Source organism: Lissotriton helveticus, chromosome 5_1 (assembly GCF_964261635.1).
Source record: "Lissotriton helveticus chromosome 5_1, aLisHel1.1, whole genome shotgun sequence".
Taxonomy (NCBI): Eukaryota; Metazoa; Chordata; class Amphibia; order Caudata; family Salamandridae; genus Lissotriton; species Lissotriton helveticus.
This window is the reverse complement of record NC_136065.1, coordinates 718218487-718246028: the sequence shown is the minus strand read 5'-3', so window position 1 is coordinate 718246028 and position 27542 is coordinate 718218487. Positions and strand designations below refer to the sequence as shown.

At 42.7% G+C, this 27542-nt stretch overlaps 1 protein-coding gene across 1 annotated transcript in view; it reads left to right on the top strand.

Moving 5' to 3' along the window:
- Window positions 1-27542, top strand: part of ANXA7 (annexin A7) — a 452163-nt gene that overhangs the window by 397092 nt on the left and 27529 nt on the right. Inside the window, exon 12 of the mRNA XM_078643136.1 lies at window positions 17376-17488. Coding sequence (XP_078499262.1) covers window positions 17376-17488 — 113 coding nt within the window. The remainder of the gene's footprint in view (window positions 1-17375; window positions 17489-27542) is intronic.

The following is a 27542-nucleotide window of genomic DNA, read 5'->3' as shown; positions in this document are numbered from 1 at the left end:
GAACAGCCCTAGGGGGGGCAGGGTGTTTCTACAAGGCCCCCAAATCTTTTTTTTTTTTTTTTTTTTCTTTTAAAAAAATGAGGTACGCGCACCATATGCGTACCCCGCGACTTTCCGAATTTTTTTTTTTTTGGGTCTTGGGGGTCCTTGTGGGACCCCCTGAGCAGGCCTAGGGGGTCAGGATGCTTCTACCCTGCCCCCTTTTTGAGTTCTACACATTTGTTTTTCTGCTTTCCTGTGCCTCAGTTTACCGAGGCACAGGATGGCTGCCAACAGTTTCTGTTTTGGAGTGTTGACAGACATTGGCAGCCAATCAGAATGCAGCTCGTGCACGTAGAGGTACGGTACGGTACGCGTACGTGCGCGTACGGTACGCGTACGGTAAACGTATCGTAAGCGTACGGGTGAGCTCACGGGTGAGCTGCCATAGATATATATATTTTTTTGAACCTAAATTACTCAAAATCCACTGGAGCACATATCTTGACATAGCACAGGCACATCGGGCTACCAGTCCCTACAATTTTGCCAAGTTTGGTGGGAAACCATTCAGCCGTTCGGGCTAAAAGTGAGTCCAAACGCCCTATGGAAATTAACATGGGGAAAACACGTTTTGGGACCCCCCTTTTATCTCGGCCCCCGCTTGACGAATCCCCCCGAAACTTTCAGGGAAGGAGCGGAGCGCAGCGAGGCAAAGTTAAGGAAAATTACAGGCAGATCCCTCAATCAGCGCCAAAGTTATTCCCAATAGAATGTTGCGGATTTCCTATGGAAAACGATCCTAACTATAACTACCTACTGGCGGTCGCCAGTAGGTAATATATATATATATATATATATATATATATATATATATATATATATTCACTGAAAAAACCATAGGTTATAGACCATATATAGTTAGGAATTAGCATTTACAAAACCTTGAAAATTCACTGAAAAAAACATAGGTTATAGACCATATATAGTTAGGAATTAGCATTTACAAAACCTTATTTTACTCACACAAAACCATTGAAATTCGCATATATAGTTAGTTGCACTAACTATATATCGCGCACCCGCAATCCACTGCTGATCATGTCACATATTACATCATTCATGACATGGTCAGTGACATCACTGATGACATCTCAAATGACATCACTGATGACATCTCAAATGACATCACTGATGACATCTCAAATGACATCACTGATGACATCACTGATGACATTACTGATGACATCTCATTTGACATTACTGATCACATCACTGATGACATCATTCATGTGATAATACGATGAACCTCTTCAGACTCTAATACAACCTTAGATACACTCAGTGTAAACAGACACTCACAGACTGTCACTCATCCATGGAGTTACTCACACACCTAGTCAGTCATGCAAAGAATCAATCACACCTCCATTTCCTCAACTATACAGTTATACACACCTTACTTATTCAAACATATTCTAACACATATTTACTCTCTTATACAATCCCTGATACAAGTTCACAATGATCCATACAGCCACTCACACATTCACTGGCTCTTATGCACAGTTATTTATATATGTCAACTCTCACATGTACTGTGTTTTACATATGTACTTACTTTGACATGTAGCACTGAGATATCCATTCACTCACCAAATACACTCATGCACACAGTCAACCGCCCATACAGCTGTTTCCACATGCACTTTTGAACCCATACATCTAGTGAATCAACTGCTCACACATCTATGCACAGTCATACACCTCCCAGCCACCCACACACACACACTCAGTCTCCCATACAAATACTTGGGCAACCAATCAATAACCCATATAGTTACTCATATAGCTACTGATCAACACATGCAGCAGTTTACAGAACAGACGTAATGATGCACAAATTAAGACCGTTTAGTCACTAACCCATGCACTCAGTGAGACACATTTATTCACTCACTCATACAGTCAGTCATGCACCTACTAAATCCTTCATCCAGACACTTATACATCCACTCATTCTTCAATATGTAAGACATATTTTAACTTTACAGAAACATACAGTCACTGGATGTTGTCATCAGTGATGTCATCAGTGATGTCATTTGAGATGTCATCAGTCATGTCATCAGTGATGTCACTGACCATGTCATGAATGATGTAATATGTGACATGATCAGCAGTGGATTGCGGGTGCACGATATATAGTTAGTGCAACTAACTATATATGCGAATTTCAATGGTTTTGTGTGAGTAAAATAAGGTTTTGTAAATGCTAATTCCTAACTATATATGGTCTATAACCTATGTTTTTTTCAGTGAATTTTCAAGGTTTTGTAAATGCTAATTCCTAACTATATATGGTCTATAACCTATGGTTTTGTCAGTGAATTTCAATGGTTTTTTAATAGCAAATATCAAAAGCTGTAAAATGTATTCTTCTTTTAAAGGAAACATATATTTTATATGTATTTAATATAATTTTTTTATGTATATAAATTTTTTGAGGGAACGAATTTATCAACTATCATGCTGAAGAAGAGTGTGGGGAAAAAAAAACAAAGAGGAGGACTAAGAGGAAAGAACAATCAGTTCAAAAATACAATTGCTTTAAAGCATGAAGTGCTTTTCCACACATTTACATTTAAATAACCCATATTAGAACATACAAAATATCTATAGAGGAGACGGTGTACATTGAATTTTAGACTTCATTGGTACCTACATGTTGGTACTTACATCACCCACACAACACAACAACCGGGACGCTGTCACACTACACTCTTTAAAAATGAAGTAAAAGCCATCCTCATGGCTAAATACACTTGAGCTTTTATCTCAGACACTGTTAATACTCTGCATCGATTTGTACTACATGTTTGATCCCTTTGATTATCTGTATTAGCTGTTTTATCACTCACATGATTGGCTTTGTAGCCACCTAGTTGTACTGTTTTGACCTATTGATTTATCTGTCTGACTATACTCCCTCATGTACTACTCTTTGTAAAGCGCTCTGATATCTGCAAAGATCTTGTCCGCGCTATATAAAACTTTCAAAATAAATATATATATTTTTTTGAACGTTAATTTCTCAAAATCCACTGGAGCACATATCTTGAGACCTAGCAAAGGCACATCGGGCAAACAGTCTCTACAATTTTGCCAAGTTTCATAGAAATCCATTCAGCCGTTCGAGCTAAAAGTGAGTCCAACCGCCCTATGGAAAACTCAATGTTAAAAACACGTTTTGGGACCCCCCTTTTTTCTCGGCTCCCGCTTGACGAAACCCCCCCAAACTTTCAGGGGACGCTCAGAAACAAAATGTGCCATTTTCCTGAAAATTTCAGCCAATTCCGTCCAACGCCAAAGTTATTCAACATAGAATTTTCAGAAATCCCTATTCAAAAAAATCCTAACTATATATGCCTACTGGCGACCGCCAGTAGATAATATATATATATATATATATACATAACATTTCTATGGCAAAATTAAACCCCTCATTTTGTTCCTTTTCAAATTAAATGTATTAAGTGTTACCACTTTATTCCAATCAAGATGACTTCAGGTGTGCCATACTTTTGTCATAAGTAAGACTGTTAGCGTTTTAGTTGTTCTTTAGAACACTCTGGGACATTCTGTCATTGGGCTATAGTTGGGCTACATCTGGCTGATATTTGGGCTACATTTGTTTTTTTTTGTCTCTGGTGGCCATCTTTGGGCTACATTGGGCTACATTTGGGCTCTAACATATATATAGCCCAATGTAGCCCAATATATATTTTTCAAAGTTAATTTTCGTAAAAACCACTGGAGCATATATCTTGAGACATAGCAAAGGCACATCGGGCTACCAGTCCCTACAAATTTGCCAAGTTTTGTGGAAATCCATTCAGCCGTTCGAGCTAAAAGTGAATCCAACCGCCCTATGGAAAACTCAATGTTAAAAACATGTTTTGGGACCCCCCTTTTTTCTCGGCCCCCGCTTGACGAAACCCCCCCAAAACTTTCAGGGGACGCTCAGAAACAAAATGTGCCATTTTCCTGAAAATTTCAGCCAATTCCGTCCATCAACGCCAAAGTTATTCAACATAGAACTTTCAGAAATCCCTATTCAAAAAAATCCTAACTATATATACCTACTGGCGACTGCCAGTAGGTAATATATATATATATATATATATATATATATATATATATATATATATATATATATATATATATATATATATATATATATATATATATATATATATATATATATTAATAAACACCCTTCTCCTCGAAAAAAGGAAATGAGCCGCACTCTCCGCAATGAGGAATAAAATAATTTTATTGTTCGCCCAGGCACCCCTGACGCGTTTCAGTCAGCATTGACTTTTCTCAAAGAATTTAGCCTAAGACATCACGTGTGACAAAGTTCCACAGCCGTCGAATTTATTAACAAACTTCCGCCCTCTGATGGGCTCCCTCGGTGGGATGTTGAAATGTCTGCTGGGGCTTGTTGTTCACTGTTGCACGGTTATTTCAATATATATATATTCAGACAAAAAAGTTTCACAAAAAAAAACTTTGGAAATTTGCTGACAAAACCAAAGGTTACAAGGACTTTATAGTTAGGAAATAGAATTTAAAAATCCTTGGAAATTCACTGGAAAAAAAGGTTACAGGGATATTATAGTATGGATGTGTAAATGGATATGTAAGCAGTTGTGGTTGGCTCTTTTGAGAGGCTGTGTAAGCGAGTGGATGTGTGAGTGGCTTTATCAGTGAATAAGTTAGTGTGTGATTAGCTGTATGTGTGAGTGAGTGGCTGTGTGAGGGGGTGGCTGTGTGAGTGGCTTTATGGGGTAATGGGTGTATGGGTGAGTGGGTGTATGACTGGTTATGTGGGTGTATGATTGGATGTGTGAGTGGTTCTGTGGATGATGTCATCAGTGATGTCATTGACCTTGTCATGAGTAATGTAATTTGTGAGGTCATAAGCAGTGCATTGCAAGGCTGTAAGTAATAGTTAACTCGGGTAACTATACCTTGTGAATTTGTATGGTTTTGGGCGTGTACAATCTTTGCTAAACTGTAACGTCCCTGTAAGCTTTGTTTTTTAAATTTTGTTTTTGTAACCTGTAACCTTAGAGGATGGATGTGAGTCGCCAAATGTGTCGGTGAGTGGTTATATGAGTGTGAGTGGGTGTGTGATTGGCTGTATGGTTCTATGTGTGGGTGTGTGAGTGGCTCTATTGGTGAGTGTAAATTAGTATGTGAGTTGCTGTATGGGTCTTTGAGTGGTTTTGTGAGTATCTGGGTGTGCAAGTGGCCGTATAGGTCTGAGTGGGTGTGAGAGTGTTTCTGAGTGGGTCTGTGAATAGGTGTGTAGGTACCTACATGGGTATGTGAGTGGGTCTGAGAGTGCCTGCATGGGGCTCTGAGCGGGTGTGTCTGCGTAGGTTGTGAGTGGGTGCCTGAGTGGGTCTGCGAGTGGGTGCGTGACTGCCTGGGTGAGTCTGTAATTGAGTTTGAGAGTACCTGTGTGGTTGTCTGAGCGGGTCTGAAAGTGCATCAAGATTCTCTGATCTCTTGCGGATTTACATGCGGAGCCACACTGAGCATTGTGGGGGATCCATGGATTCCCGAAGTGAGAAAAAAAAACTTGATATAACTGAATTTCGTACCCAACACTGGTCCCTCTGACACTTTTTTTTAACACACCCATGGTGTCAGGGTCCCTCTACTCTGACCCCTTTAATCACTTTACAGAAAAATGTTAAGTCCCCAAGATCGGTCCCCGATGCTTAAAACTAACCTTTTGGTGGACTTGCTCTTTTCACAGCGCAGCTTCATCTAGTAGCTGCTGCTGCCCCCATTGCAACTGCAGACCCAGAGGTCAGGAGTTCACGGGCCCTCCTCCACGCGCAGGCTCCTTCCTGCGCCTAATCGCTGGTGGTCTAGTGCCTGAGAATCACTGCTCTGCTGCTTGACTTCCCTTCTGTTTGTTTTTCAGCTTTTCTTTCTTTTTTCATTTTTCTCCTGTCTGCTTTTTTTGCTTCTGCCTTTCTTTCACTTTTCTTTCCTTTTTCTGTGTTTCTTGCTTCTTTGTCGCCCCTGCTGCTGCGATCCGCCACAGCAAGTCAGATGCTGTTTTTGTTGTGCACCACAAGCTCATTGCGTGCTCCTGCATTTCTCCGGAAGGTAGTTAATGATTATCAGGCAGTTTTCGTACAATTATTTTAGGTTTTGTGACGCATTGAGTAGTCTTAATTCATTAGGTACTCTACCATGGCACACTATGCTTTGAAAAGAGTGCCTTTCGGCTCCTTCTAGGCACTGCACATGGTGAAACCTGGTAAATAACGACTATTAAACACAATGCAAAATACCAGTAAGCATGTTGATACTACAAAGAATAAGACAAATTAATCCAGCATTTACTTGAACATTTCAGAAAGAAGCTGCAAAAGTAATCAAGTAACATGCATCATGTCACTCCTGCCATTAATCAATATAGGTTTCTTTTCTTTGCATCACCGACTGGTTCAGTTAGTGAAGGCATTTTTTTAATAACATTATTTTCATTCATCGTTTAAATTCCTTTAGGTTGCCGACTTGCCCTATCTGGTCTTGGATTGCCTTTCCAGTGTTCATTAAATAGCACGTAAGCCCAACCTTGAGTGTGTTTGCCAGTGGCACATGGATTAACAGTAGATGTGTTAGCACCCAGGATAATGTGCTCAGGGCCGGACTGGGAACCGAAACTGGCCCTGGCAAACTGTTCGGCCGGCCTCTCTGTGGGGAGGAAGGGGGTGCAGCCGAGCTGTTTCCTAGGGCCGGTTTCGACCGATTTTGTCACGGGGCGATATTGCCAGCCCGGTAACAAAACTGCCCCTAGGGGCCTAAAACCGGTCCCCACCCTGGCGGCCCACTGGGGAAACGTCCGGGGCCCGCAACAGCGTGTCCGGCCCTGAATGTGCTGCATCACTAAACACTTATAAGGTCTCAAAGGCGAGACCTGTTATTCATTCATTCATTCATTCATTCATTCAAAGTTTTATATAGCGCGAATAAGATCCTTACAGATATCAGAGCGCTTCACAGAGACAGGGGTAGGGGCAGCAGGAATGAACAAGATAATGGGAGCAGTATAGTAATCACTAACATAATAGGATAACAGTAATGTACAGAAACATATCAAAATACAATCAGGTAAACAAGTAATATAAGACGGCACAAGTCATTGCTCCCACTACAGAAGGGTTCAGGTAAAACCTTGGATGTGTGGATGGCTTATACCAATTTCTTAGGATGGAGAAAGCACTGGGTGGGGGCATCGGGAGGGTGATTCAATACACCAAGGTGTAACATATATTGGTCGGTAGTAAGAGAGTAGCGTAGTGGTGTCACCATCAAGTAGGAGTATAGTGCCAAAGAACAAGGTGATCAGTGAGTCTCAGATCCAGTATCTAAAAAGTTCAGGAGATCTTGGCCAGAAGGATTGTTTTCACTTCTTTCTTGAAGAGTGCAGTGGAGGAGATAAGCCTGGTTTCCGGAGGGAGCGCATTCCAGATCCTGGGTGCCATTCCTGAGAAGGAGCGCTTGTATGTTTTTTCTTTCCGGAATCTACGAGGTTTCAGGATGGTTTCAGGTTAGCTATGCCAATACTTGTTAAGGACTTGCCTACAGACCGGTTTAGCTGGCAAAAGACCTGGTGTATCCAGTATACGTTAAGAGTGGGCTTTGGTCTGCCCCTTGCATATGATTTGATGGCTTTCCTATCTTATCGCAGTACCCAGCTCCTGATTTTATGGCTTTCTTCCCTATTCTTGTATTTTGTTTCAACCGAGTAGGATTTGGACATTACTGTGTTTTGATTAGATGAGTTTTAGCTTTCCATAGGTGGTGGTAGGGTCTTGCATTGCAGTGCATGAGGGACAATTTTCTCTCTCTTGCATACTCTCTCTTCTATTCTCCATTCTCTCCCTTCTTATCCCTCCGTGTACTCTTTTTGTAGGTCTCGCCTACTCAGCGCGCAAGCGCTGCTTAGGAGGGGACCTTTAGCAATCGCTTAGGACTTTTGCTTAAACGTGTGCATGTTTTGCATTGGTTTCTCGTGCACGTTTGGCATTTCCCTTACTGGAGCAAGTAGCGGCGCCATCTGTTAGCAATTATCGCGCTCGCTTCCACAAGGTAAACGCTGCGCATCTCTGCACTCGCCCTCCGCAGTCACGGACACGCCTTCCAGATTGCCAATCTGCCTGCCCCAGTCGCTGCTCTCGGCTGCACTCCCCCCACCCCACCCACTTGTTTATATTGTGCCGTCACAGACACGCCTTCCACATTGCCATTTCCTCTGCTTTTGTGTCTGTCTTTAAATGTAACCTTGTTAGTTACGTTTTACTGTTCGAAGACTTGCTCAAAATCCTAAAGAAATGTATTGTGCAAACATTAAATCGCAGACACAGAGAATGTGTATTCACACCCTAGGTAGGAAATATTACATTAAGAAAAAAGATTTGACTGAATAAAAAGATATATTTTTAGAGTAAATCGTGTCAAATTATTTCCTCCTCTTTGCATATAGCTAATGTTTCTTTGTTTACTGGTATAGTAATTTTGTGACGCTGAGGCACAGTTTACCAGAGACTAATACAACTACACTTGCACCATTTGAAGTTCCTGGGACAAACGCTGTGGCACCTTGTAAAAACCCACTTACCTTCAAACTACCGTCCCCACCTCCTTCAGTTTGGAAATTTGTAGTAAATTAAGATATAATTCCAAATAACAGAATTGTAGATGGATGTTAACAAGGTGTATTTCACCGAGGCATCCATAGTGACGTACACAACAAGAGCAATATTTGAGTTGTCTGACTCTCTTCTTAGATGGAAGTTAATACAATGTTTGTAATTACAGCATATATATTAACAGTTGTGTGAACTGCAGCTTTTCAGTTGTTAATTGGGTGATATATTTGTATTACTTGATGGTCATCTTGATTGCCATTATTAATCAAATTTTTTCATTTGAAGTTTTTTGATTTTGTGTTTATTGAGCATGGCATTGTTTTGCTGTGTATTGCTGGTGTCATTTTCATTCAGGGGATATGCGCTTTCATCGTAGGCATGGTCATTGGTTTTTGGAGCGGAGCTCTCTTAGAGGGTTTTACTTAGAACTTTTACGAAGTCGCAGGAGTGCAAGTCTTGTTTTTTTAGAAGCGAGTTCGCTTTTCACCGGGGTATTCAAATAGACATTGTGGACAACAAGAGCTATATGTGCGTGGCTGTGGTGTCATTGGCTGAAAACTCATCAGTACCAATAAGTACACAAACTCCAAATTTATGAAGGGTGTGAACTCTATGTAAGTTGAGTTCATTCATTCATTTATTACTTTATTCGGTTAATCAGCAATAACTATAAAAGTACACAACATGAAAATTCATTACAAGGAAGTATCGTACATAGTACATCATGAAAAAGGCAATTTTATACTTGGAAGACTATTAAAATTCATCCATACAAATTGATTTTCGTAATATTAAAACTTTTTTTTAAAATTCAGAAATAGATGCAACAGTTAATACTGTGTCCAGTCTCTGCAATTTTAAAAATGCTGGGCGGCATCGATTTAAGTTCATTTCCAATTGGGATGATCAATTTCCTGCATGGCAATATATAAAATTTACAAAAAAATAAAATATGAATGTCCGATTGGGCAGAAGAGCCATCGCATGGGCACCCAACTAAATCATGGGACCAGGTGTTCATAACAGGGAAACTCAAGAGTCTAAAAAGAATATTTAGCCTGAAACGTGTCAGGACAAACCTTTCATAGTTGGACATATACAAGGTTAAATATGGCTGTAGTTTGTCCTGAGTTAATATCAGTTGGTGTGAAAATACAGTATTTTTCTTTACTTCCTCATTAGCTCTTTTCTCTTCAAGATGCTCCATACATTGTTTTTTCAATATCTTCCTCGGGACATTAGCCATTGTGAGAGGATCATCAAAATAATTTTGAGAGCCAATTTCAACGAGGAAACGTTTGACATAGACAAGCCATTTGATCCTACTCACGTGTTCTAAGTTTAGAACGTCCGTCAGAATTGCACGATTCAATACGCTCTCATTGGTTGTCCAGACCCTATGCCAAAGATGTATAGGCTGAATTTTGATTGCGTCTTCAATGTGTGGCTGGCCAAGTTCCGTGTGGCAAACATAAGTCGAGACACTCTCAGGTACAGCGAATATGTGCCTCAGAAACAAGTTTTCCACTATTTGGATGGAATTTGTATTGGCATATCCCCAGAGTCCTGAGACATAAAGAGCAACTGATATACAGGTCGCATTAAAAATTGTTACAATTTCCCTGATTGGTTTTTTACCCATTTTCTTTTTTTATAACATTTTTTAAGGCCATTATTGATTTCGAAAACAAAAGGATTCTTGCTTTTACAGCACTTGCCCATGTGCCAGACTCATGGAACAGGATACCTAAATAAGGGAAGATAGTGTTGGAATCCAGGGGACTATCGTTTATATACATGTTTTTTCTCCGTCTACTACTACCTGTGCCGCAATTCATGGAGAACGTTTTTGTACAATTAATTTTTAGATCCAGATTTAACAAAGTTATTAAAAGATGTTATCAAGCCCTGTAGGGCAAGGGGTGTCCGTGCCATTATGACCGCATCGTCGGCATACAAGAGTGCAGGGATAGATCTTTTACCTACCATTGGCATATCCCTGCACTCTTGCAGCAGAATTCTTTCGAGGCCATTAATATATACTAGGAATAAAAAGGGGGCCAGGACGCACCCCTGACGTACCCCACGGCCTATCCCAAAGGATCTGGTGCATTCTCCATCCTTCCCGTAACGGACAACTGCTGTGGCACCTGAATATAGTTCCCTTAGAAAACAGATGATATTTTCTTCCAACCCTAAATTTTCTAATATTGCCCAAAGTTTGCTGTGGGAGACGCAATCGAATGCTGACGTTAGGTCAACAAATGAAAAATATATACGTTCCCCCCCCCCCCTTGCCCTGGTGTATTTTTGGTGCATAATAAATAAGTTTAGGCCCTGCTCTATTGTTCCAACTCCCTTCTGGAAGCCATATTTCAAGTCACTGATTATCCCATTGTCCTCTGCCCAGCTTTGGAGTCTCCCTAAAATGACTCTCCCAAGGATCTTTATGGATGCATCTAGAAGGGAAATGGGTCGGTAGCATGCGCAATTTTGCCTATCTCCCTTCTTAAATATTGGCACAATTACTGAAGTAAACCAAGAGGCATTTAAACCCCTCACAGAGGCAGCATTAAAAAGTTGTACTAGCATAGGCCCCCAAAGCTCAGTATTGTGTTTAAATAAATCCGCTGGGATGCCATCCGGGCCTGCAGCTTTTCCACCCTTAGTTGTTCTGAGGCTCGCCATAACTTCTTTCAGGGTTACAACCAAATTCATATCCTTAACCTTTTCTTCCCCAGATTTATCAGGTAACAATTGATATGTCCCTTGTGCAGGGCTATACAACTCGGAGAAGTGGGTTATCCATTCGTCCTCAGTGATCGCTATTTCTATGCGTGCTTTTGTATCATCATAAAGAAAGGGGGCATTTACCGCTTTCCAGAAGGCAGATGGGTCTCTAGAAAGCGAAGCCCCACAAAGGGATTCCCAGGCATCCCTTTTTATTGCGACTTTCCGATTTTTCAATGCCTCATTATAGGTTTTCCTCAGCCCTCTAACCAATAAGAGATCACGTGGATTCCCTTGCAGGGCATTTTTGAGATTAGAGAGTGCCTTTGTGCATGCTGAATCAAACCATCTCCTGTTAGTTTCCCCACGATTCTTTGATTCAACCCACAAAATATCCTTGATGGAGGATGCAATAGAATTAAAATGTTTAATTATAGACTGACTGTCTGCTTGCTCATCCAGACAAATCAAGAAACTTTCTGAACATTTAGTCAACAATTTATCCCCAAAATTTCTGGGGCCAGTTTACTCCATTTAAGTGAGTAGCCGTTTTGCCTTCCAATTGTCACGTCTGGGACTAGCTGCCTAATTGACCGTTCCCTATCTAAATCCCGAAATGGGTTTTCGATCTCCAGAGTTAGGGGTCGGTGGTCGCTCCATACAACATCAAGGGTCTTAAATTCTTTGATCTGGCGTCCATACCTGGTGGGGAATAATATAAAATCAATTGTGGTGGACGCTCCCCTATCAATAAAGGTCGTCACAAAGGGGGATCCTGTTTGACCAATTTCATTCACATACCCCAAATCACAAGAGAACAATATTTCATTTAGCGAATCCCCACATATGGTATGCTCAAAAAGAGTGAGGCTAGTGTCCTGGTCCAACATAAGACCGCAAATACCTTTTCGGCCCCGTTTACAAAGAGCACAATTAAAATCCCCCCCCAAATAACCGATACTTCTTTTGTGCTTGTGTCCATTTCATGTTTTAAATCAGCACCCAACATTTTTATAGTCTGAATCAGTAGTTGAAATGTTATTATAGAAATTTATGATAATAACACTGGCGGCCTTATTAATACCTATCTTCACCAGCTGATAATAACTATTATGGGATAGTAATTGTACTTTCTCATATTTGAGCTGGTTGGACAGGTACATACACAAACCACCCTTAGCCCTGCCATATGGTCCCCGCACTGCTGGTGTAAACATGGTTTTATATCCGGAAATATGTATGGGCTCTATTAACCTTGTTTTCTGTAGACCCATGATTTCATACCCATTTACAATGCTTCCCCATATAGTATTATTTATTTTGGATTTTAATCCTGCCACGTTCCAGAAAATAAGGCGACGTGTCCTTCTTTTCAATGGTACTAATATGGTTCCAAGACACAGTACTCACCACTGGGGTTCCCACCCTCGCCATATCGCCCATTATAACTAGACCTCTAGATGTTCCACAATCTCCTACCTTAGCTATTTCAGTTTCAGAGATGTACTTGGTCAGTTCCCCCTCTTGGGAGGTTACTCTTTCTCGGGGGGCAAGATCTACGTAGTTTGAATCATCCATCCCCTCACAGGGCATAAATGCTTCTATATTCACCTTGTCTATCACACTACCTTTCAAAATAGGTTTTATATAGGGATTAGGGGTATCACTAATAAGTCAATCCACCGCTTCTAGGCTTGAGAGTAGATCAAACCGGTTAAATGTTGGGATATTATAACCATTTAAAGCAGGACCTAAAATACTCCCAACATAAGTGTTTCCTGTTTGATGTCTTTCAAAGGTCATGTATTGTGGTCTGGGATAGAAATCGCCTAGTTCCCACGTGACTATTCCTCCATCTCCAATTTGAGTATGCCAACTTTGGAGGTAGGGAATCACTCGTTTGTCCCTAAAATTCACTATAACCAGATCTCCCTCTATATCCTTAGTCATATGTCCTAACCACCCCACCCTTCTAACGTTTAAAATTTTCCCGTCAATGTTAGGTGGAAGCGGTCTATTTTTACTTAGCCAAAAGGCATCTTTGTTTTTTAATTCCTGATACCCTTCAATTTTTCCAATAGCAAGCTCAGGCACCCCTGACAGAACACTCACGAAGGGTGCCGCCTCTGGTGGTAAATCAATATGGGTGGTAGTTCTATTTAATCTGGCCAAGTTGGTGCCTTGTCTGTCTAAGGGTATCTGTTTACTAATCTGCCCTTCTAGTACACACGGTGCGGACTGCGTTCTCGGCACCGCGCCTGCCACCAAGCCCTTGTCCCTAGTAATACCTAAGGGGTTTTTACCTACAGGGCGCTTCTCTATATCTAGTTGTCCAGGCTGAATATTAGGCTTATCGAAAGTAGCTTGTTGAGCCACCCTTGAACCGTTTCCGGTCCCCAAACCTTGTGGAGCAGTAACCAGGTTCTTTGGGTTATCCATTCCTCTTACAAAATTATCCAGCATACTGGAATTAGCTATAACTAGCTTCTCTATTTGATCTAGTTTAGAATTAATCATCCTGGTTCTCTCCAGTAAGGGTAACATCAAGGATTTAAGTACAATTTCTATTTTACGCAGCAACCCAGCATCATCTATACCACAATTGGGAAAATGTAGGATAGAATCTGAAGTGGCCCTATGCGGACTATGGGGTTGTACAGCAACATGAGGGGCCGGGATATTACTATTTTTCTTTTGAATTTTTGGCCAGGCCACCCTTCTGAGGACCGCCCCCTCTTTTCCGTTGACTATGTTTAGTTTTAGCTGATGGGCCCTGGTTCTGAGCTATTAGGGGGGAACTATGTGGCAAGGGGAAATTTAAAACTCTGTAATTAGAACTGCTAGAGGCCGTGCTGGTTATAGATGTGTTTAGGATACGGCACCCTGCTGTATTATCGGGGACTATCAGCTTGGGACTAGAACTGGAGCCCTGGGCAGCTGAGGGATCTAATGATCTTGGTGATTCAGGGGAGACCACTGACCCAATTGGGCCTAGAGATGAGCGCTTCCCCGTTATAAGGTCTAGGGACAAGCGTTGCTCAGTAAGGGCTATTTCTTTTTCTAAAATTACAGTTGCCCGTTTAAAGAATTGATCCAAGGTTCCCGTGGCTACCCCGCCCGTGGATGAAAGTTACATTTCTATTTTTCCCAGACCGTAGTGACATAGTAACTGGTTCCTAGAGGCTTTAACACATGAATGGGAGCAGAACAATAATAACGGACTAATAGACTAGTGTGAAATCATGAAAACTCAGCACCATACCACAGTTTTCAGGGGGGGGGCCCAGCCCGGCCTTGAACGACCTCGGACGGCCTCAGACGCGTCCCGCGTGCGCCGATGATATTTCACCTAAATAGGAGGAGGTGAGAGCAGGAAGAGGACCAGCTGCGGCAGATCAGGAGCCGCACAGCACGCTGGTCCTCGCAGTCCCGCAACAGGCAATAGGTCCGTCTCCTGCCCCAAAATCGGCAAAGTTCCTGGTGAGTGTGTGACCGTCCAAAAATCACCAACAGCAGCAAGGCAAGCACTGACTCCCAAACACGAGCGGCTCCCGCGGAGCAGGGGCCGCGAGACATTCTTATGCTGCGGGGAGATGCGGCGGGAAGAGGACCAGCTGCGGCAGGTCAGGAGCCGCACAGCACGCCGGTCCTCGCAGTCCCGCAACGGGCAATAGGTCCGTCTCCTGCCCCAAAATCGGCAAAGTTCCCCGTGAGTGTGTGACCGTCCTAAAATCACCCACAGCAGCAAGGCAAGCACTGGCTCCCAAACACGAGCGGCAGTTCATTCATTAACAGTGCAAGGCAAGCTATGGCGAGAGGAGTCCTGGAGTGCAAGGCAAAAATGTGCCCAAGGCACAGACTAGTAGATGTGTGTAGCAGCGATTTCTAGTGCCCATGGGAGCTAGAGCCGTGTTTTCATACCACTTTGGGAACCCGCCATGCTTTAGCGGTTAGAGGACCAAGAATCTGCTCTCTTGGGCATGGTTTGAGGAGGGTTGGTTTAGGTGAGTATTCTGAGTGAGCTGATTTAGGGTATGGCAATAGGTTTGGAGGTGAGCTCCGATACTGTTGCTCCAGGCGTTGTCTGGCACATTACTGCACGTTGCAAGCCAGTATTAAGTGGGATACGGTTGCATTTTATATGTATGAATTGAAGTTTTTGTTGGTTGAGGCCTGTTGACCTGATTGATACCCCTTGTGTCCCGGAGGAGAGAAGCAGCTCTCCACCTGGAAAGTAACTGTTGGGCTTGGCAAAACCGTCAGAAAAACAAGTTAAAAAGCTTTGCTCCTAATCGCTGTCTAATTTCTCTGGCGCTTCTTCCCTTAGCGTGTGACTGCGTGGCTTCTCTGTCTTTCGCGGGGGCCTTTGGTTGCAGAAGAACCGTCCAGCCTGGGCATGAACTGTTGTAACCCCGGCAGGGAAACGAGGCATCCGAAATAGCAAAAACAAGCATTGGCATAACCAATAGGTCTCGCCTTTGGGACCTTATAAGTGTTTAGCTATGTAACAGTTAATGTTGTTACACCAAGGATATTGTGCTGGATAACTAAACACTTATAAGGTCCCAAAGGCGAGACCTATTGGCTATGCCAATGCTTGTTAATCTTTGGCTTTCACTTAGCCCCAGCCTCCCCCCCCCCCCTACACACACACACACACATTCTTTCCTCTGCTCACCTGCCATTAATTTTAACTGTAGTGGACGGCATCCTGTATGACAACTGCTTCTAAATTGAATGCCAAGCTTGGAATGCTGATTGTTTTACCTTTTCATAACGACCACCACTCCTAAAAGCCGCATACCAGCCCTCATGGAAGAGTAAAAAAAATTATACATTATGTACAGTACTGTTTAAGATAGGCGCCCACTGCTGTGTTTTCTGGGTGGCCATCTTGGAACATTATTACGTATAGTTTATCATTGTTCCAAAATGGCCAACACATTGCTTCTAAACATAGCGCCTATGTCTCACAGTGCACAATACAGTTCCAGGATGGATACATGCTGTAATGTTTACATTTTTTACTTTGTTGTCCACCATTTTTAGGCAGCTGAATTTTTTCTACCTGTATTTTTCTTACACATGCTTGTGAGTTTGTATGTGTTTTATTGTGAATCGGTGAATGCCAGAATGAGTCATTGATGAATGAATGGATGCATAACTGCAAGGAGGAGTACATGTACTATAAGTTGAGTGCCCAAACTCATGGGTGACTGAAAAGGTAATCCCGTCTTGTTCAGTAACCGCTTCGTAATCAATGCAAACCTTTCTCGATAGAGAAATGCTCTATCGTAACGTGTGAGACGGACAGAATTGCTTATAAAATGCTTTTATCATAATTCTGGCTTAATCTCTTAACAAATGGTTCTTAACATTAAGGAGTTATACCATTCAGTATAAGCTAAGCAGTGAAGACCCTTTATACATTTGCTTCTCAGCTTCCATGTTCAGCATTGCTTCTTTCACTTTGGTGTACAATTGATGTGCATGTCTAGTTGGTCAGTAAGCTAAGGATGCCAGGATGGTAGGATGCCCAGTGCACATTTTCACTAGATAATTTCCTCGTGAAGCATCCACATGGAAATAGTTTACATTTTGTAGGATAATCATGAAAAATCAATTTGTTATAGAGCGCTAGTAGCATACACTAGATTGATGTCAGAAAGGCAAACGAGCATCATCAATAAGAACAAGAGGCAAAGTAATATGAAGTGATTGTGTAAATGAGCAGTTTTGTTAATCCAGAAAGATGAAATGCCTCCTAACGTGTATGTAATTCAGTTAGCACAGTGGGCACACCTGGCCTTAGTGTTTTGTTTAACTTCTTTGATGAACATTGTAATGCATCTGAAGAATTGTCAGCAATTGCGGCTGATTAGTCCACCTTTGAGTTCATTATATTTATTTGTATTTATACAGTGCAGTGTGCTCTAAACCGACCAGCCTTCTTTGCTGAAAGGCTTTATCATTCGATGAAAGGGGCAGGGACGGATGATTCTACACTGATCAGAATAGTAGTCACTCGAAGTGAGGTAAGGGTTCTTCCATACTATATTGATAAGATTCTGTTAAGCGTGGACTATAAATGTGAAGGTTGTGTCAATGATATGCTCCAAAACCCCTTATATTATCTGTACCTGTGTGCACATTGAGAGTTGCATTAACACACAACTTTATTAAAAACAGATGTTTTTGGAGCACCATAGTTCCAATCTGTAGTTCTTTATTTTGTAAGCAACTTCAGCATTAATTATTATACATGATGTATTTTCCTTCAGTTTGGTTCTGTTTAGTGTGAATTTTATTACAAGACCTGCTTCTGCTGCTCATAGCTGGTCGTTCAATACTGCACACCTTGTGTAAAGCAGTTTCCTGTAGCTGGCACACATTGAGTGCTTCCTTGTTTTGAGGGAGCCATTACGCGGCCACCTTATGTATTTGAGGTTGTTGGGTCGAGCCTAGAGTCAGCGCTTATGCGCTGCTCTGCGAGGCATGCTTTATCTCCTCTATGTAATACCAGACTACAGGAGGTAGCCCATAAACCCTAATGAGACTATGGCAAACATCTGTAACGTACAACAATGTCTCAAAGGGGCGTCAGTAAAAGGACAGTTAGAAACACTACAATTAATTACAGAAGGATCAGTCAAGAAGGGGGAAAAAAGCCAGGGAGGTAAGATACTTTGCAAAAACAAATTGTATTGGTAAATTCACATATTTGACATATTCAATTCCAGATGATCAAACAATTAAAGAATTAAAGAGTTGTGCTGCGTTACATTAAATGCCATGTAACCTGTTGGCTACTGTGTACAAGTGCCTGTGAAGGATTGTGGCTGCGTAAGTGATACGTGAGGTAGTATATACAGTGACGGTGAAGGGTGCAACAGCGGACAAGTAAGCTTAAAAAAAGTCAGGATTCGTCGTTGCGCCCTTGACCGCTGTATATTCTACCTCACGTGTCACTTGCGCCGTCACAATCCTTCACGAGCACTTGTGCACAGTATCCAACAGTTTACATGGCATTTAATGTAAAGCAGCACAACTCTTTAATTGTTTGATCATATGGAATTGAATATGTCAAATATGTGAATTTACCAATACAATTTATTTTAGCAAAGTATCTAATCTCCATATCTCCTTTATGGGCATTCAGCACGCTCGTCGCATTTGATTGGTTCCTTCATGTGCTTTTCGAACTTCCTTTGTTTTCATGGGTGAATAGCTTACATTTGTACTTTCTTTTGTTGGTTTGATCATGCCTTAGACACTGCCCCTGATGCATGTATTATTTCACGATTGACCATGTACGTTAGTGTCACGCTCCGCTTTTTTCTTTTGCCTAGTCTTTTGTCATTTTCCTGCTAGTTTCCCTGCTCGTGCTCTGTAGCTTTGAGCGCAACCCTGGGTCCTGCTTTTTATTCACCCATTGTCCTTTTGCCTTTAGCCCCTCCCTCACCTCCTCATGCTCTCCGTGGTGTAAATTCCCCGCTCCCCTCAGTCAGTGTTGAATACCTTCCTTGCCCCTCCTCCTCTCCCTTTTCTGAGCATGTGGCGTTTTTTCTTTACTTACTAAATGTTCTTTTTTTATTTGTAATTTACTGCTAGTGTTCCCTGCTCGTGCCCTGTAGCTGCTAGCACAGCCCCTGTTCCTGCTTTTCATTCGCCCCTTGTCCTGTTGCCTTTAGCCTCTCCCTCACCTGCTCATGCTCTATGTGGTTCACTTTCCCCTCTCACCTCCAGTTGTCTGTGCTGAACACCTCCCTCGTCCCTCCTCTCCCTTTTCTGGACACGTGGTGTTTTTTCTTTATGTACTGAATGTTATTCTTTACTTGTAATATCCTGCTAGTGTTCCCTGCTTGTCTCTGTAGCTCCAAGCACGATTGAAGTCCAAGCAGAACGGGTTGACCACAGCCTACAACTCACTAAGAGGGGGCGTTGAGAGGCCATCACAGGAAGTGCTGTACCATGTTCATAATAGCGCACACAGCAGGTCTACACCCAAGTTCCAACAACTCGCCCTCTCGCACAGATAGGTGACAATAATCCCATTATGGCTAAATGCCAAGGATGTATGACATTACAACGCATGCTTTTACATCGCATGCTTTTACAACGCGGTTTTTACCACACATACCATTACCACGCATAGCGCTTTGGGGTGCTGGATAGTGAATAGTTTAATTTACTATTCCAACTCCAGTCCCCGTGGACACTAGGGAAGGTGTTGGATAGTAAATTAAATCTATTCCCTATCCTAGAGCGCCCCCAGCGCTATGCGTTGTAATGGTTTGCGTTGTAAAAGTTGCGTCGTAAAGGCACTGCGTGGTAAAAGTTGCGTTGTAAAGGATGTTCCCAAATACCAATCGCTTCTCTTCCACTATTGTTTACCCAGTTGCTAACGGCACATTCTCCTCAAAACTGTGCGCTCCTTCCGCGACACTCTCCCCTCCTACAGATTGGCTTTCCTTCCTGCTTAGGAAACCCCCTACTCTCCTTACTTCCGGGAGATCATCAGTCTGGTATGACAGCAGAGTTAGAAGACACAATGAAAAGATCTCTAAGTACAGTACACAACTTTAGCTCAATCTCCAGACTTTCACTGCAACTCACTCGTCCAATGGGTGAGCTAAAAAGGGCAGATTTCTTCCACCTAGTACACTCGGAGGCAGTAAAGTCAATCTCTTGTGGAGCTCCACATAGCCGTACTAGTAATTGAAATACTGTAATTAGTCCCCCGTGTGTCACGCTTGTGAGTTCCAATCCCGGCAGCCCGCTGCCGCCTACAGTACCTTGATGACCTAGACCCATTTGTCTGCAACAATTTCCCAGAGCTGCAACAGCCACTGGTGCAGAACCTGTTGCGTAGCATAGCCCTGAGTGAGCAAATCCCAGGCCTGCATCATGTTCTAGAAAATCATCTAAAGGTAAGTTGGCTAGTGGATGAAAGGGAACTGGTACTCAAGCTGTTGATAGGAGAGTGGTTGGGCACTGCCCTTTGCCCGAAACCCTGCTTGAGTCGTTTGGGTAACTACCGTCCTCCCCTGCCAGTGCTCTTGGCCGAGCAACCTACCAGCATAAAATCCTGACTCCTGCCTGAGCCCCAAGCTCATGCTTTCTTGTCTCCTGCCTTTTGACCTGCGCCTCAGCAATGCTTGTGCCCCATGCCTTTATCCAATGCCAGTGACTGTACTTTTTGTGATGTTGCCTGTCTGTACCCATCTCCTCCCATTATTCTTTCACTCTTTCGGAATGTTGTACCCCACCATCCTGGTAAAACCACTACTGACTCCAGTTGCAGACAATGTGCGGCACGGCTAAATACTTATAAGTTCAAAACAACAGTTGATGGACAGAATGCAGAACAATGTCATACATTCACCCCAGTACAGAGATCTGGGCCTAAATCCATCGTTTTGTTGCACTCCACACCACCCCAGTTCCGTCCATCACCACCCCCTTTTGTAAAACTAAATACTTATAAGGCCCCAAAAGCAAGACCCATTGCATTGCAAAGGTTTGTTTTTAAATGAAATCCTTGTAGAGCTGATTTCCAAGAGTCTGGTGATGTTGCCTGTGGGTGGCTAGCTCTTTAACTGTCTTTGACCACAGAGTTAATTTGCCAACAGCTAGATAACATGTTTAAATTCGACCCTATTTTTCTATGCCGTATAAGACCGACCTAATGTAGTATTTGAGAGTGATGGAACGTTTTGAATTGTCTCCCCGTTAATGCTGCTTTTTCCTGTTGTGCCCCTTTACACTCTATTGGGAACTTGCACCATTAAATGGTGGCACGAGAAAACCTATCTAAAAAGGCTGTTTTAATCAAGTCACAGCCACAAGTGTTCTGCGCACTGAAGCCTACGTCGTCATTTATTCACCTTGTTTGGTGCTTCTCGGTAAAGACTGGCTTATGTTTGTGTTTGAACTGTACTTCTAGATGTCCCTTTATGGCTTTCCCTTTTCAGTTGTTGGACCATGCATCTCATGTAAGGGAAACGCACAAATACTTTCTTTACGTTTCTAACGTGTTCTCTTCTCCGCCACATTGTAGTTTGAGGTGGTACTGGTCACTACAAATTGGCTAAAGCGTGGTGTAGTGTGCAGCAGGCCTTTTTCTGTAGCTGACCCTCGAGTCTGTGTCCCCTGCCTTTAGGACAGCCAAATAGTGTGATTCTCTTCAGTTTTGAACCATACTTGCACAGATAATCCCTTGACGTCCCCTTCATCTCACCAGCACAAAGGACCAACCACAATGGTCTCTCCCCAAGTGACTGCCAGAGAGCAGATGTAAGTGGGGCTAACTGCCAAGCTTCCTAAAACACCATTGAAGGAACAAATACAGTTACATCCTTAACTCCGAGATTGCCTGGATATTTAGAGCAAAGCTCAGCGGTGTTGTCTTACCAAGTGTGATACATGGCTAATTGGTCGCATATGTGATGTCTGTGGAAGGAGTGGCTACACCTCAAAGTAGGTAGAGCTGCTGAAATGTTTTGGAGCTCATCAGATTCCACTGTGGTAAACCACACCAAAGTGGCCAATGTCTCAGTGATGTCCATTCACTAAGATAAGGTAAATCTTCAATGTTGGGTTTCAGAAGGAAGAGTGTTGCTTCCGCCAAGGTCCCTACTTTAAATGATCTGAAGTTGAGCAAGCTTTGGCAAAATCTGTCGAAAGTGGCGCCGCCGGTCTCTCCTAGATTGCACTTCTCGTCCTCGAAAAAAGAACACCCATAATATGATGAGAGAGGCTCCTTGCATTAAGTGTTGCCTCGACCTCTTCCTTTTCATTCTGGTGATGTGATTACTCATTGGTAGAACTGTTATCACAAAAGTGTGCCTCTTTTAGGCTGCTGTTCTTCTGACGTAATCAACATTTCAGGTGATGTACAAAATAACACAGTAGTCTTGGAGGAGACAAGGAAGCACATTTCTCATTCTGCTTTCTCTTTTTGAGAGTCTTGCCTCTGGCGGAGACTACAACCTTCAAACACTGTCTCTTCAAGTGCCCCGCATGCCGCCTCTTCTCAGTTAGACAACATCGAGATGGGATTAATTCACATCTGCTCATATGGTTCTCATTTTGATCAACCCTAGCCCTTTTAGAGGCACAAATGAAAGGGCATCAGAAAGAAACGGTTTACCTTCTCCCCTCAAGCGTAGTAGCACAAAAGGACAGAGTAAAGTTTTTAAGTCAAAATGGTTGACCTACCAGAGAACTTCCACCAACAAAGCAGTTGTTGAAAACATCCGACCAGGTGAGATAGTTTCTGATGCAAAAACAGTTGATGGACAGAATGCAGAACAATGTCATACATTGACCCCAGTACAGAGATCTGGGCCTAAATCCATCGTTTCTTTGCTCGCCATGCCATTCCAGTTTGAAACCAGCCATATGCAAATCAGCCTTGACCCTGTTCCTCGTGGGAACAGTCCAGCCCGAACTGCCAAGCCAGGTCCTCCCTGGACTGGAAACAAGCATCCTAGGATCGTTTTCTAAACCATTGTGGCCATCAGGAGACAAACTGAACAGATTACTGCTTCCACTTAGCACAGTTTAGCAGCTTGAAACCGGTCAGTTAGAGCAAATTGCATTATATTTTGAAACCTGTGCTTTTTGTTTGGGGTTGTTCAATTCGGCGTTATTAGGGAGAGCATGTGGGTGGCCCAGCTGCATTACACAATGTGGTAGGCTGCTTTTGTGAATGTGCTCTTAGGAATCCCTCTTCTCATATTTTAGTGTGCCCACACTTTTAGTTCACCTTGTGCAAGCCCATTTGAACTCGTTAAAATCACACTGATGGCAGGCAATGCTAGTAGTTTTTGTGATATGAAAAGATGAGCGAACAACGGCCATTTTAGACCAGATACACTGACTGACCTCTAAAATCCTCTTAACAAGAGGATACTGTTCGTTTTATTACAAGAGATTAGTGTATATAAAACTCAGCTGTCGTGTCACACTTTGATGGAGTTCCTAGTGATTCTTTGGATAGCCTTAAATTGAACGCAGTTTTGGTAACAAAATCATTCTGAGTCTGGCTTGACATATATTGAAAGCAAGCCATAGCTGCTCTATCTTTTCTAGTTGAAGCTGGACTATGATCTTTCAGGTTATTTGTGGTATTTGCCTGTTTCTGGACCCAGATGTTTACTACTACTTGTGCTATTTGGGCAGATTCAATTACATTTATATGGTAATCTAGGTGCCATGGGGAGAGTTGTTTGTGCCTATAAGCTTCCAAAGATGCTCCCTTATTTTCATACATTTGTTCAAAGATTTAGATCTCAACATTATATAAATCTTTGATTATTGCCCAAAACAGAATGGATAAAGTACTTAGGCAAGGGTTGCCTATCAACTGTTGCAATGATCCCTAGGGCACAGTGAGTAAGGGAGTCATGCCTGTGTATACCCGTCACACTTAGGGCATCGCACTAGCTTGGCTAGATTGCATGAATTAATCTTGCCCACTGTCTGTACTTATGTTAGCCTCAGTCGAGGAGGTAAAGATTGCTAATGGCTGCACATGCTAAAAGCAGTTCTAGCAAAAACTGGAGAAAAGTGAAAAATAACTTTTCTCCCAAAAAAATAATAATAATTAGACTAAGAAGTAGGAGGCATTTTTGAGGCCTTAGGTTACTGAATTTAGCTGGGCAATCTTAATCAAACATGTCCCATGAATCATTTGTCACTCAAGGTTTGATTGGCAACTAAGTAGAATACTTGCCTTGACAGCATAAAAGAGTGTCAAAACATCAATTACTCTCTTGGATTTTTCAGTCTCTGTGCGTCTGGCTCATCTAAGATTCTGACAACTGTTCATAGATTGTCTCGTGTAAAGTTTGACACCTTGTTTAAATGACATAGGACTCGCTAAGAGATCAACCAGCGAGTCCCTTCCCATAAGCCAGGTAGCTATATCAGAGGCCAGTTTAGCCGAAAGAGATGAAATTAGGGATGATGGTAAGAGTCCCCTCGCTTTAGGGGAACAATACCCTGATATTCAGGCTCAAGAACCAGCGAAGGCCTGACCCATGCCGCATTGAACAGTGCAGTGGATCTACTACCAAAACCAAGAATAAAAACTTGTATGCCACTACTCCCACTGCCACCGTTTTGCGGGTTACTAACAGACCATTAACTAATGTGCCAGCTTACTCAATAGTCTCCTGGAATATAGCAGGTTTAAAGAGTAAATTATCATCTTTAGACTGGCTAGCATTCATTGACGGTTATATGATCATTATATTCCAGGAAACCTGGCAGGTGGACCCCCAGTTTAGGCAGGGCTACATAAACTTTTTTTGTTCCCGCAACTCGAACTACAAGAGGTAGGCAAATGGGGGCTTAATTATCTGGGTCAAGCAGGATGTCAAGTATAAGGTTACCCAGATTGATTCTGGTTGCATGGACATTCTTATCATAAGGTTAGAAAGCCCAAATGCTAGAGACCTGTATATCATCAATGTATATGCGAGGGGCAAACCGGGAGGCAAACAGTCAGAGGTAGTCTCTAAATTGGGATTGCATCTGGACAAATTTAATGGCAAAGTTCACCTGCTGATAGCGGGAGACTTTAATTGTTGCTTTGAACCCCTTGACCAAAATGACATCAATCTAGCGAAGGCGGAAGATAGTGCATGGGGCATCCCGCAACTAACTATTCCCCCGATTAAGCGATGGACCCAGGCCGCACTCCAGCTCAAAGCCTTATGCCTAGAACAGGGGTTGCGTGCAGTCAACGGCAGGACTAGTGCAGATAAAGGAGCTCCAACTTTTGATAATGGGGTGCGCACCAGCAGAATAGATTATATATTGATTAATTTAGAATTTTGGGAATCTATTCACGATATGTCCATCATAACAAGAGTAGAGAGCGACCATAATCCCCTCAGTTTAACTTTGGACCTGAATGGTTCATCGCAGGTTGATACCAAAATACCTACCACCGATCTACTTCAAACAAATGATCAATGGAGGGTGAAATGGTCTGAATGTATTTTAAAAGAGGATCACTTCTCCGCTATGGGGGAATTAGCAGAAAGGGCATACGTAGAGTTACAGGATTGCTTATTAAATTAAGCTCATCTGTCCAAGGTTGCTATTATACATTCAACACTTTTTAGAAATCTTAAAAGTTGTTTTACTAAAGAGGTGACAGGTTCTAGACATAAAACCACAAATCACAAACCAGTCCATTGGTACGATAAGAGCTGTAGGGTCACCTATAAAACACTAGCTCTAGCAGTAAAATCGAAAAACAGGGATGTAATCAAAGATGCAAGGCTCAAGTATAAGAATGTTCAGCTAGAAGCAAGAAAATCCTGGGACGAAAAATACTGGCAGAATCTATATGAGGCTAGTCGATCTAGAAATATGGTAGGATTTTGGGACCTGGTGAAATGGGGTAAGGGCTGTCCCAGAGCCAACCCAGAAAATAATGTCCCTCCAGAAAAATGGGTGAAGCATTTTAAGATGCAGTTTGCTTGCCAGGACCTGGACAATGGGATATCCCCTACCATCGTACCTGTCATTACTCCACAAACTCCTTTACAATTTAGCCAAAAAGAGGTAGAGTATGTCTTAAAAACGGTCCCGAAAGGCAGAGCGCCAGGTCTGGACACCATACCAGCGGACCTTTTCATTCATGGGAAAGATGTATGGGCAAAATACATAATGCACCTTGCAAATGCGATTGATAAAGGCTCCCCAATACCTGACACCTGGAAGGGAGCCAAGATAATTCCCATATTCAAGAAGGGTGACCGCTCGGACCCCGCCAATTATAGGCCAATCAGCCTATTAGACTGCATCCAAAAGGAACAAAGAAAACAATGTTGGTGCCAGTACGCATCCCTGTCTTACGCCTTTCAGAATTGGAAACCTATCTGTTGCCTGTCCTTGTTGTCCCCACCGCACCTGAGCATAGTTGTTATCATGAAGTTTAACTAAAAACGCAAGTAGTTCGGGTGGCATACCTTGATCCTGGAGGACTTGCCACAGCTTCTTTCGGGGCACTAAATCAAAGGCAGATTTTAGGTCGACGAAAGCGGCATATAATGTTCCCTCTCCAAGAACTACCCACTTCCAGTAAATAGTGACAAATCTAAAAACCTGGTCCACCGTGCTTGTGTGTGCTCGGAACCCAGCTTGTAGGGGTGACAGGGCATCTACATCGTCAATCCAACATTGAATCCTCAATAGGACTAACCTGAGGACTTTCCAACTGATGCACCCAAGCTTAGTGGTGTGTCGATACCCCTGTTGATGTTTGCAGATGACCCCATTTTGATTTCAAAGACACAGCAGGGTTTACAAAGAGCGATTGGGCGGTTTGAGACCTTTTGTAATGATTATGGCCTTGTTATCAATGTGTCTAAAACCAAATTTATGGTGATGCACAGGCATAAAAATGTGATAGGGAGAGCAATAATGAATGGGGAGCCTCTTGAGCAAACCCAATCATTCACATATTTGGGCATCACACTAGGATCAAGGCTTGAATGCAAACCCCATATCAACCAACTATTAACCAGACGCGCCCAGTTGGCGGGAGTACTTTTAAGGGAACTGCGCTCCTCGGCTGCCCAGCCCATAGCCCCAGCACTAAAAATCTATGACACAAAAATCCGGGCATCGGTGCTGTATGGGGCGGAAATTTGGGGGACATGTAATATTACAGCCCTGGCTATTGCCCAAAATAAATTCATCAGAGGCCTAGCGAGGCTACCTCCATCTACCCCACTTCTACCTCTATATATTGATCTGGGCTGCCAGAGGATAGAGGATGTAGCGCAATTCAGACCTATAGCATATTGGCGGAGGGTTTGGGTCACCCCAGAACTAAGCCACTATGCTCAGGCACTCCTTGAGGTAAGGGATATGGACACAGGCAATAGAATAAAATGGTTTCGAGATTCTAAGGCCATCTATACCGCTATGGGCCTTGTTGATCTCTGGGAAAACCCAGCGCTAAACACCTTCCCCCCACGCAAGATCCTCAAGGAACTGTATTGGTCAATGGTCTTTTCACAAGACTTCCAAAGATGCACCGTGTCCTCACTACAATGTGAGTTT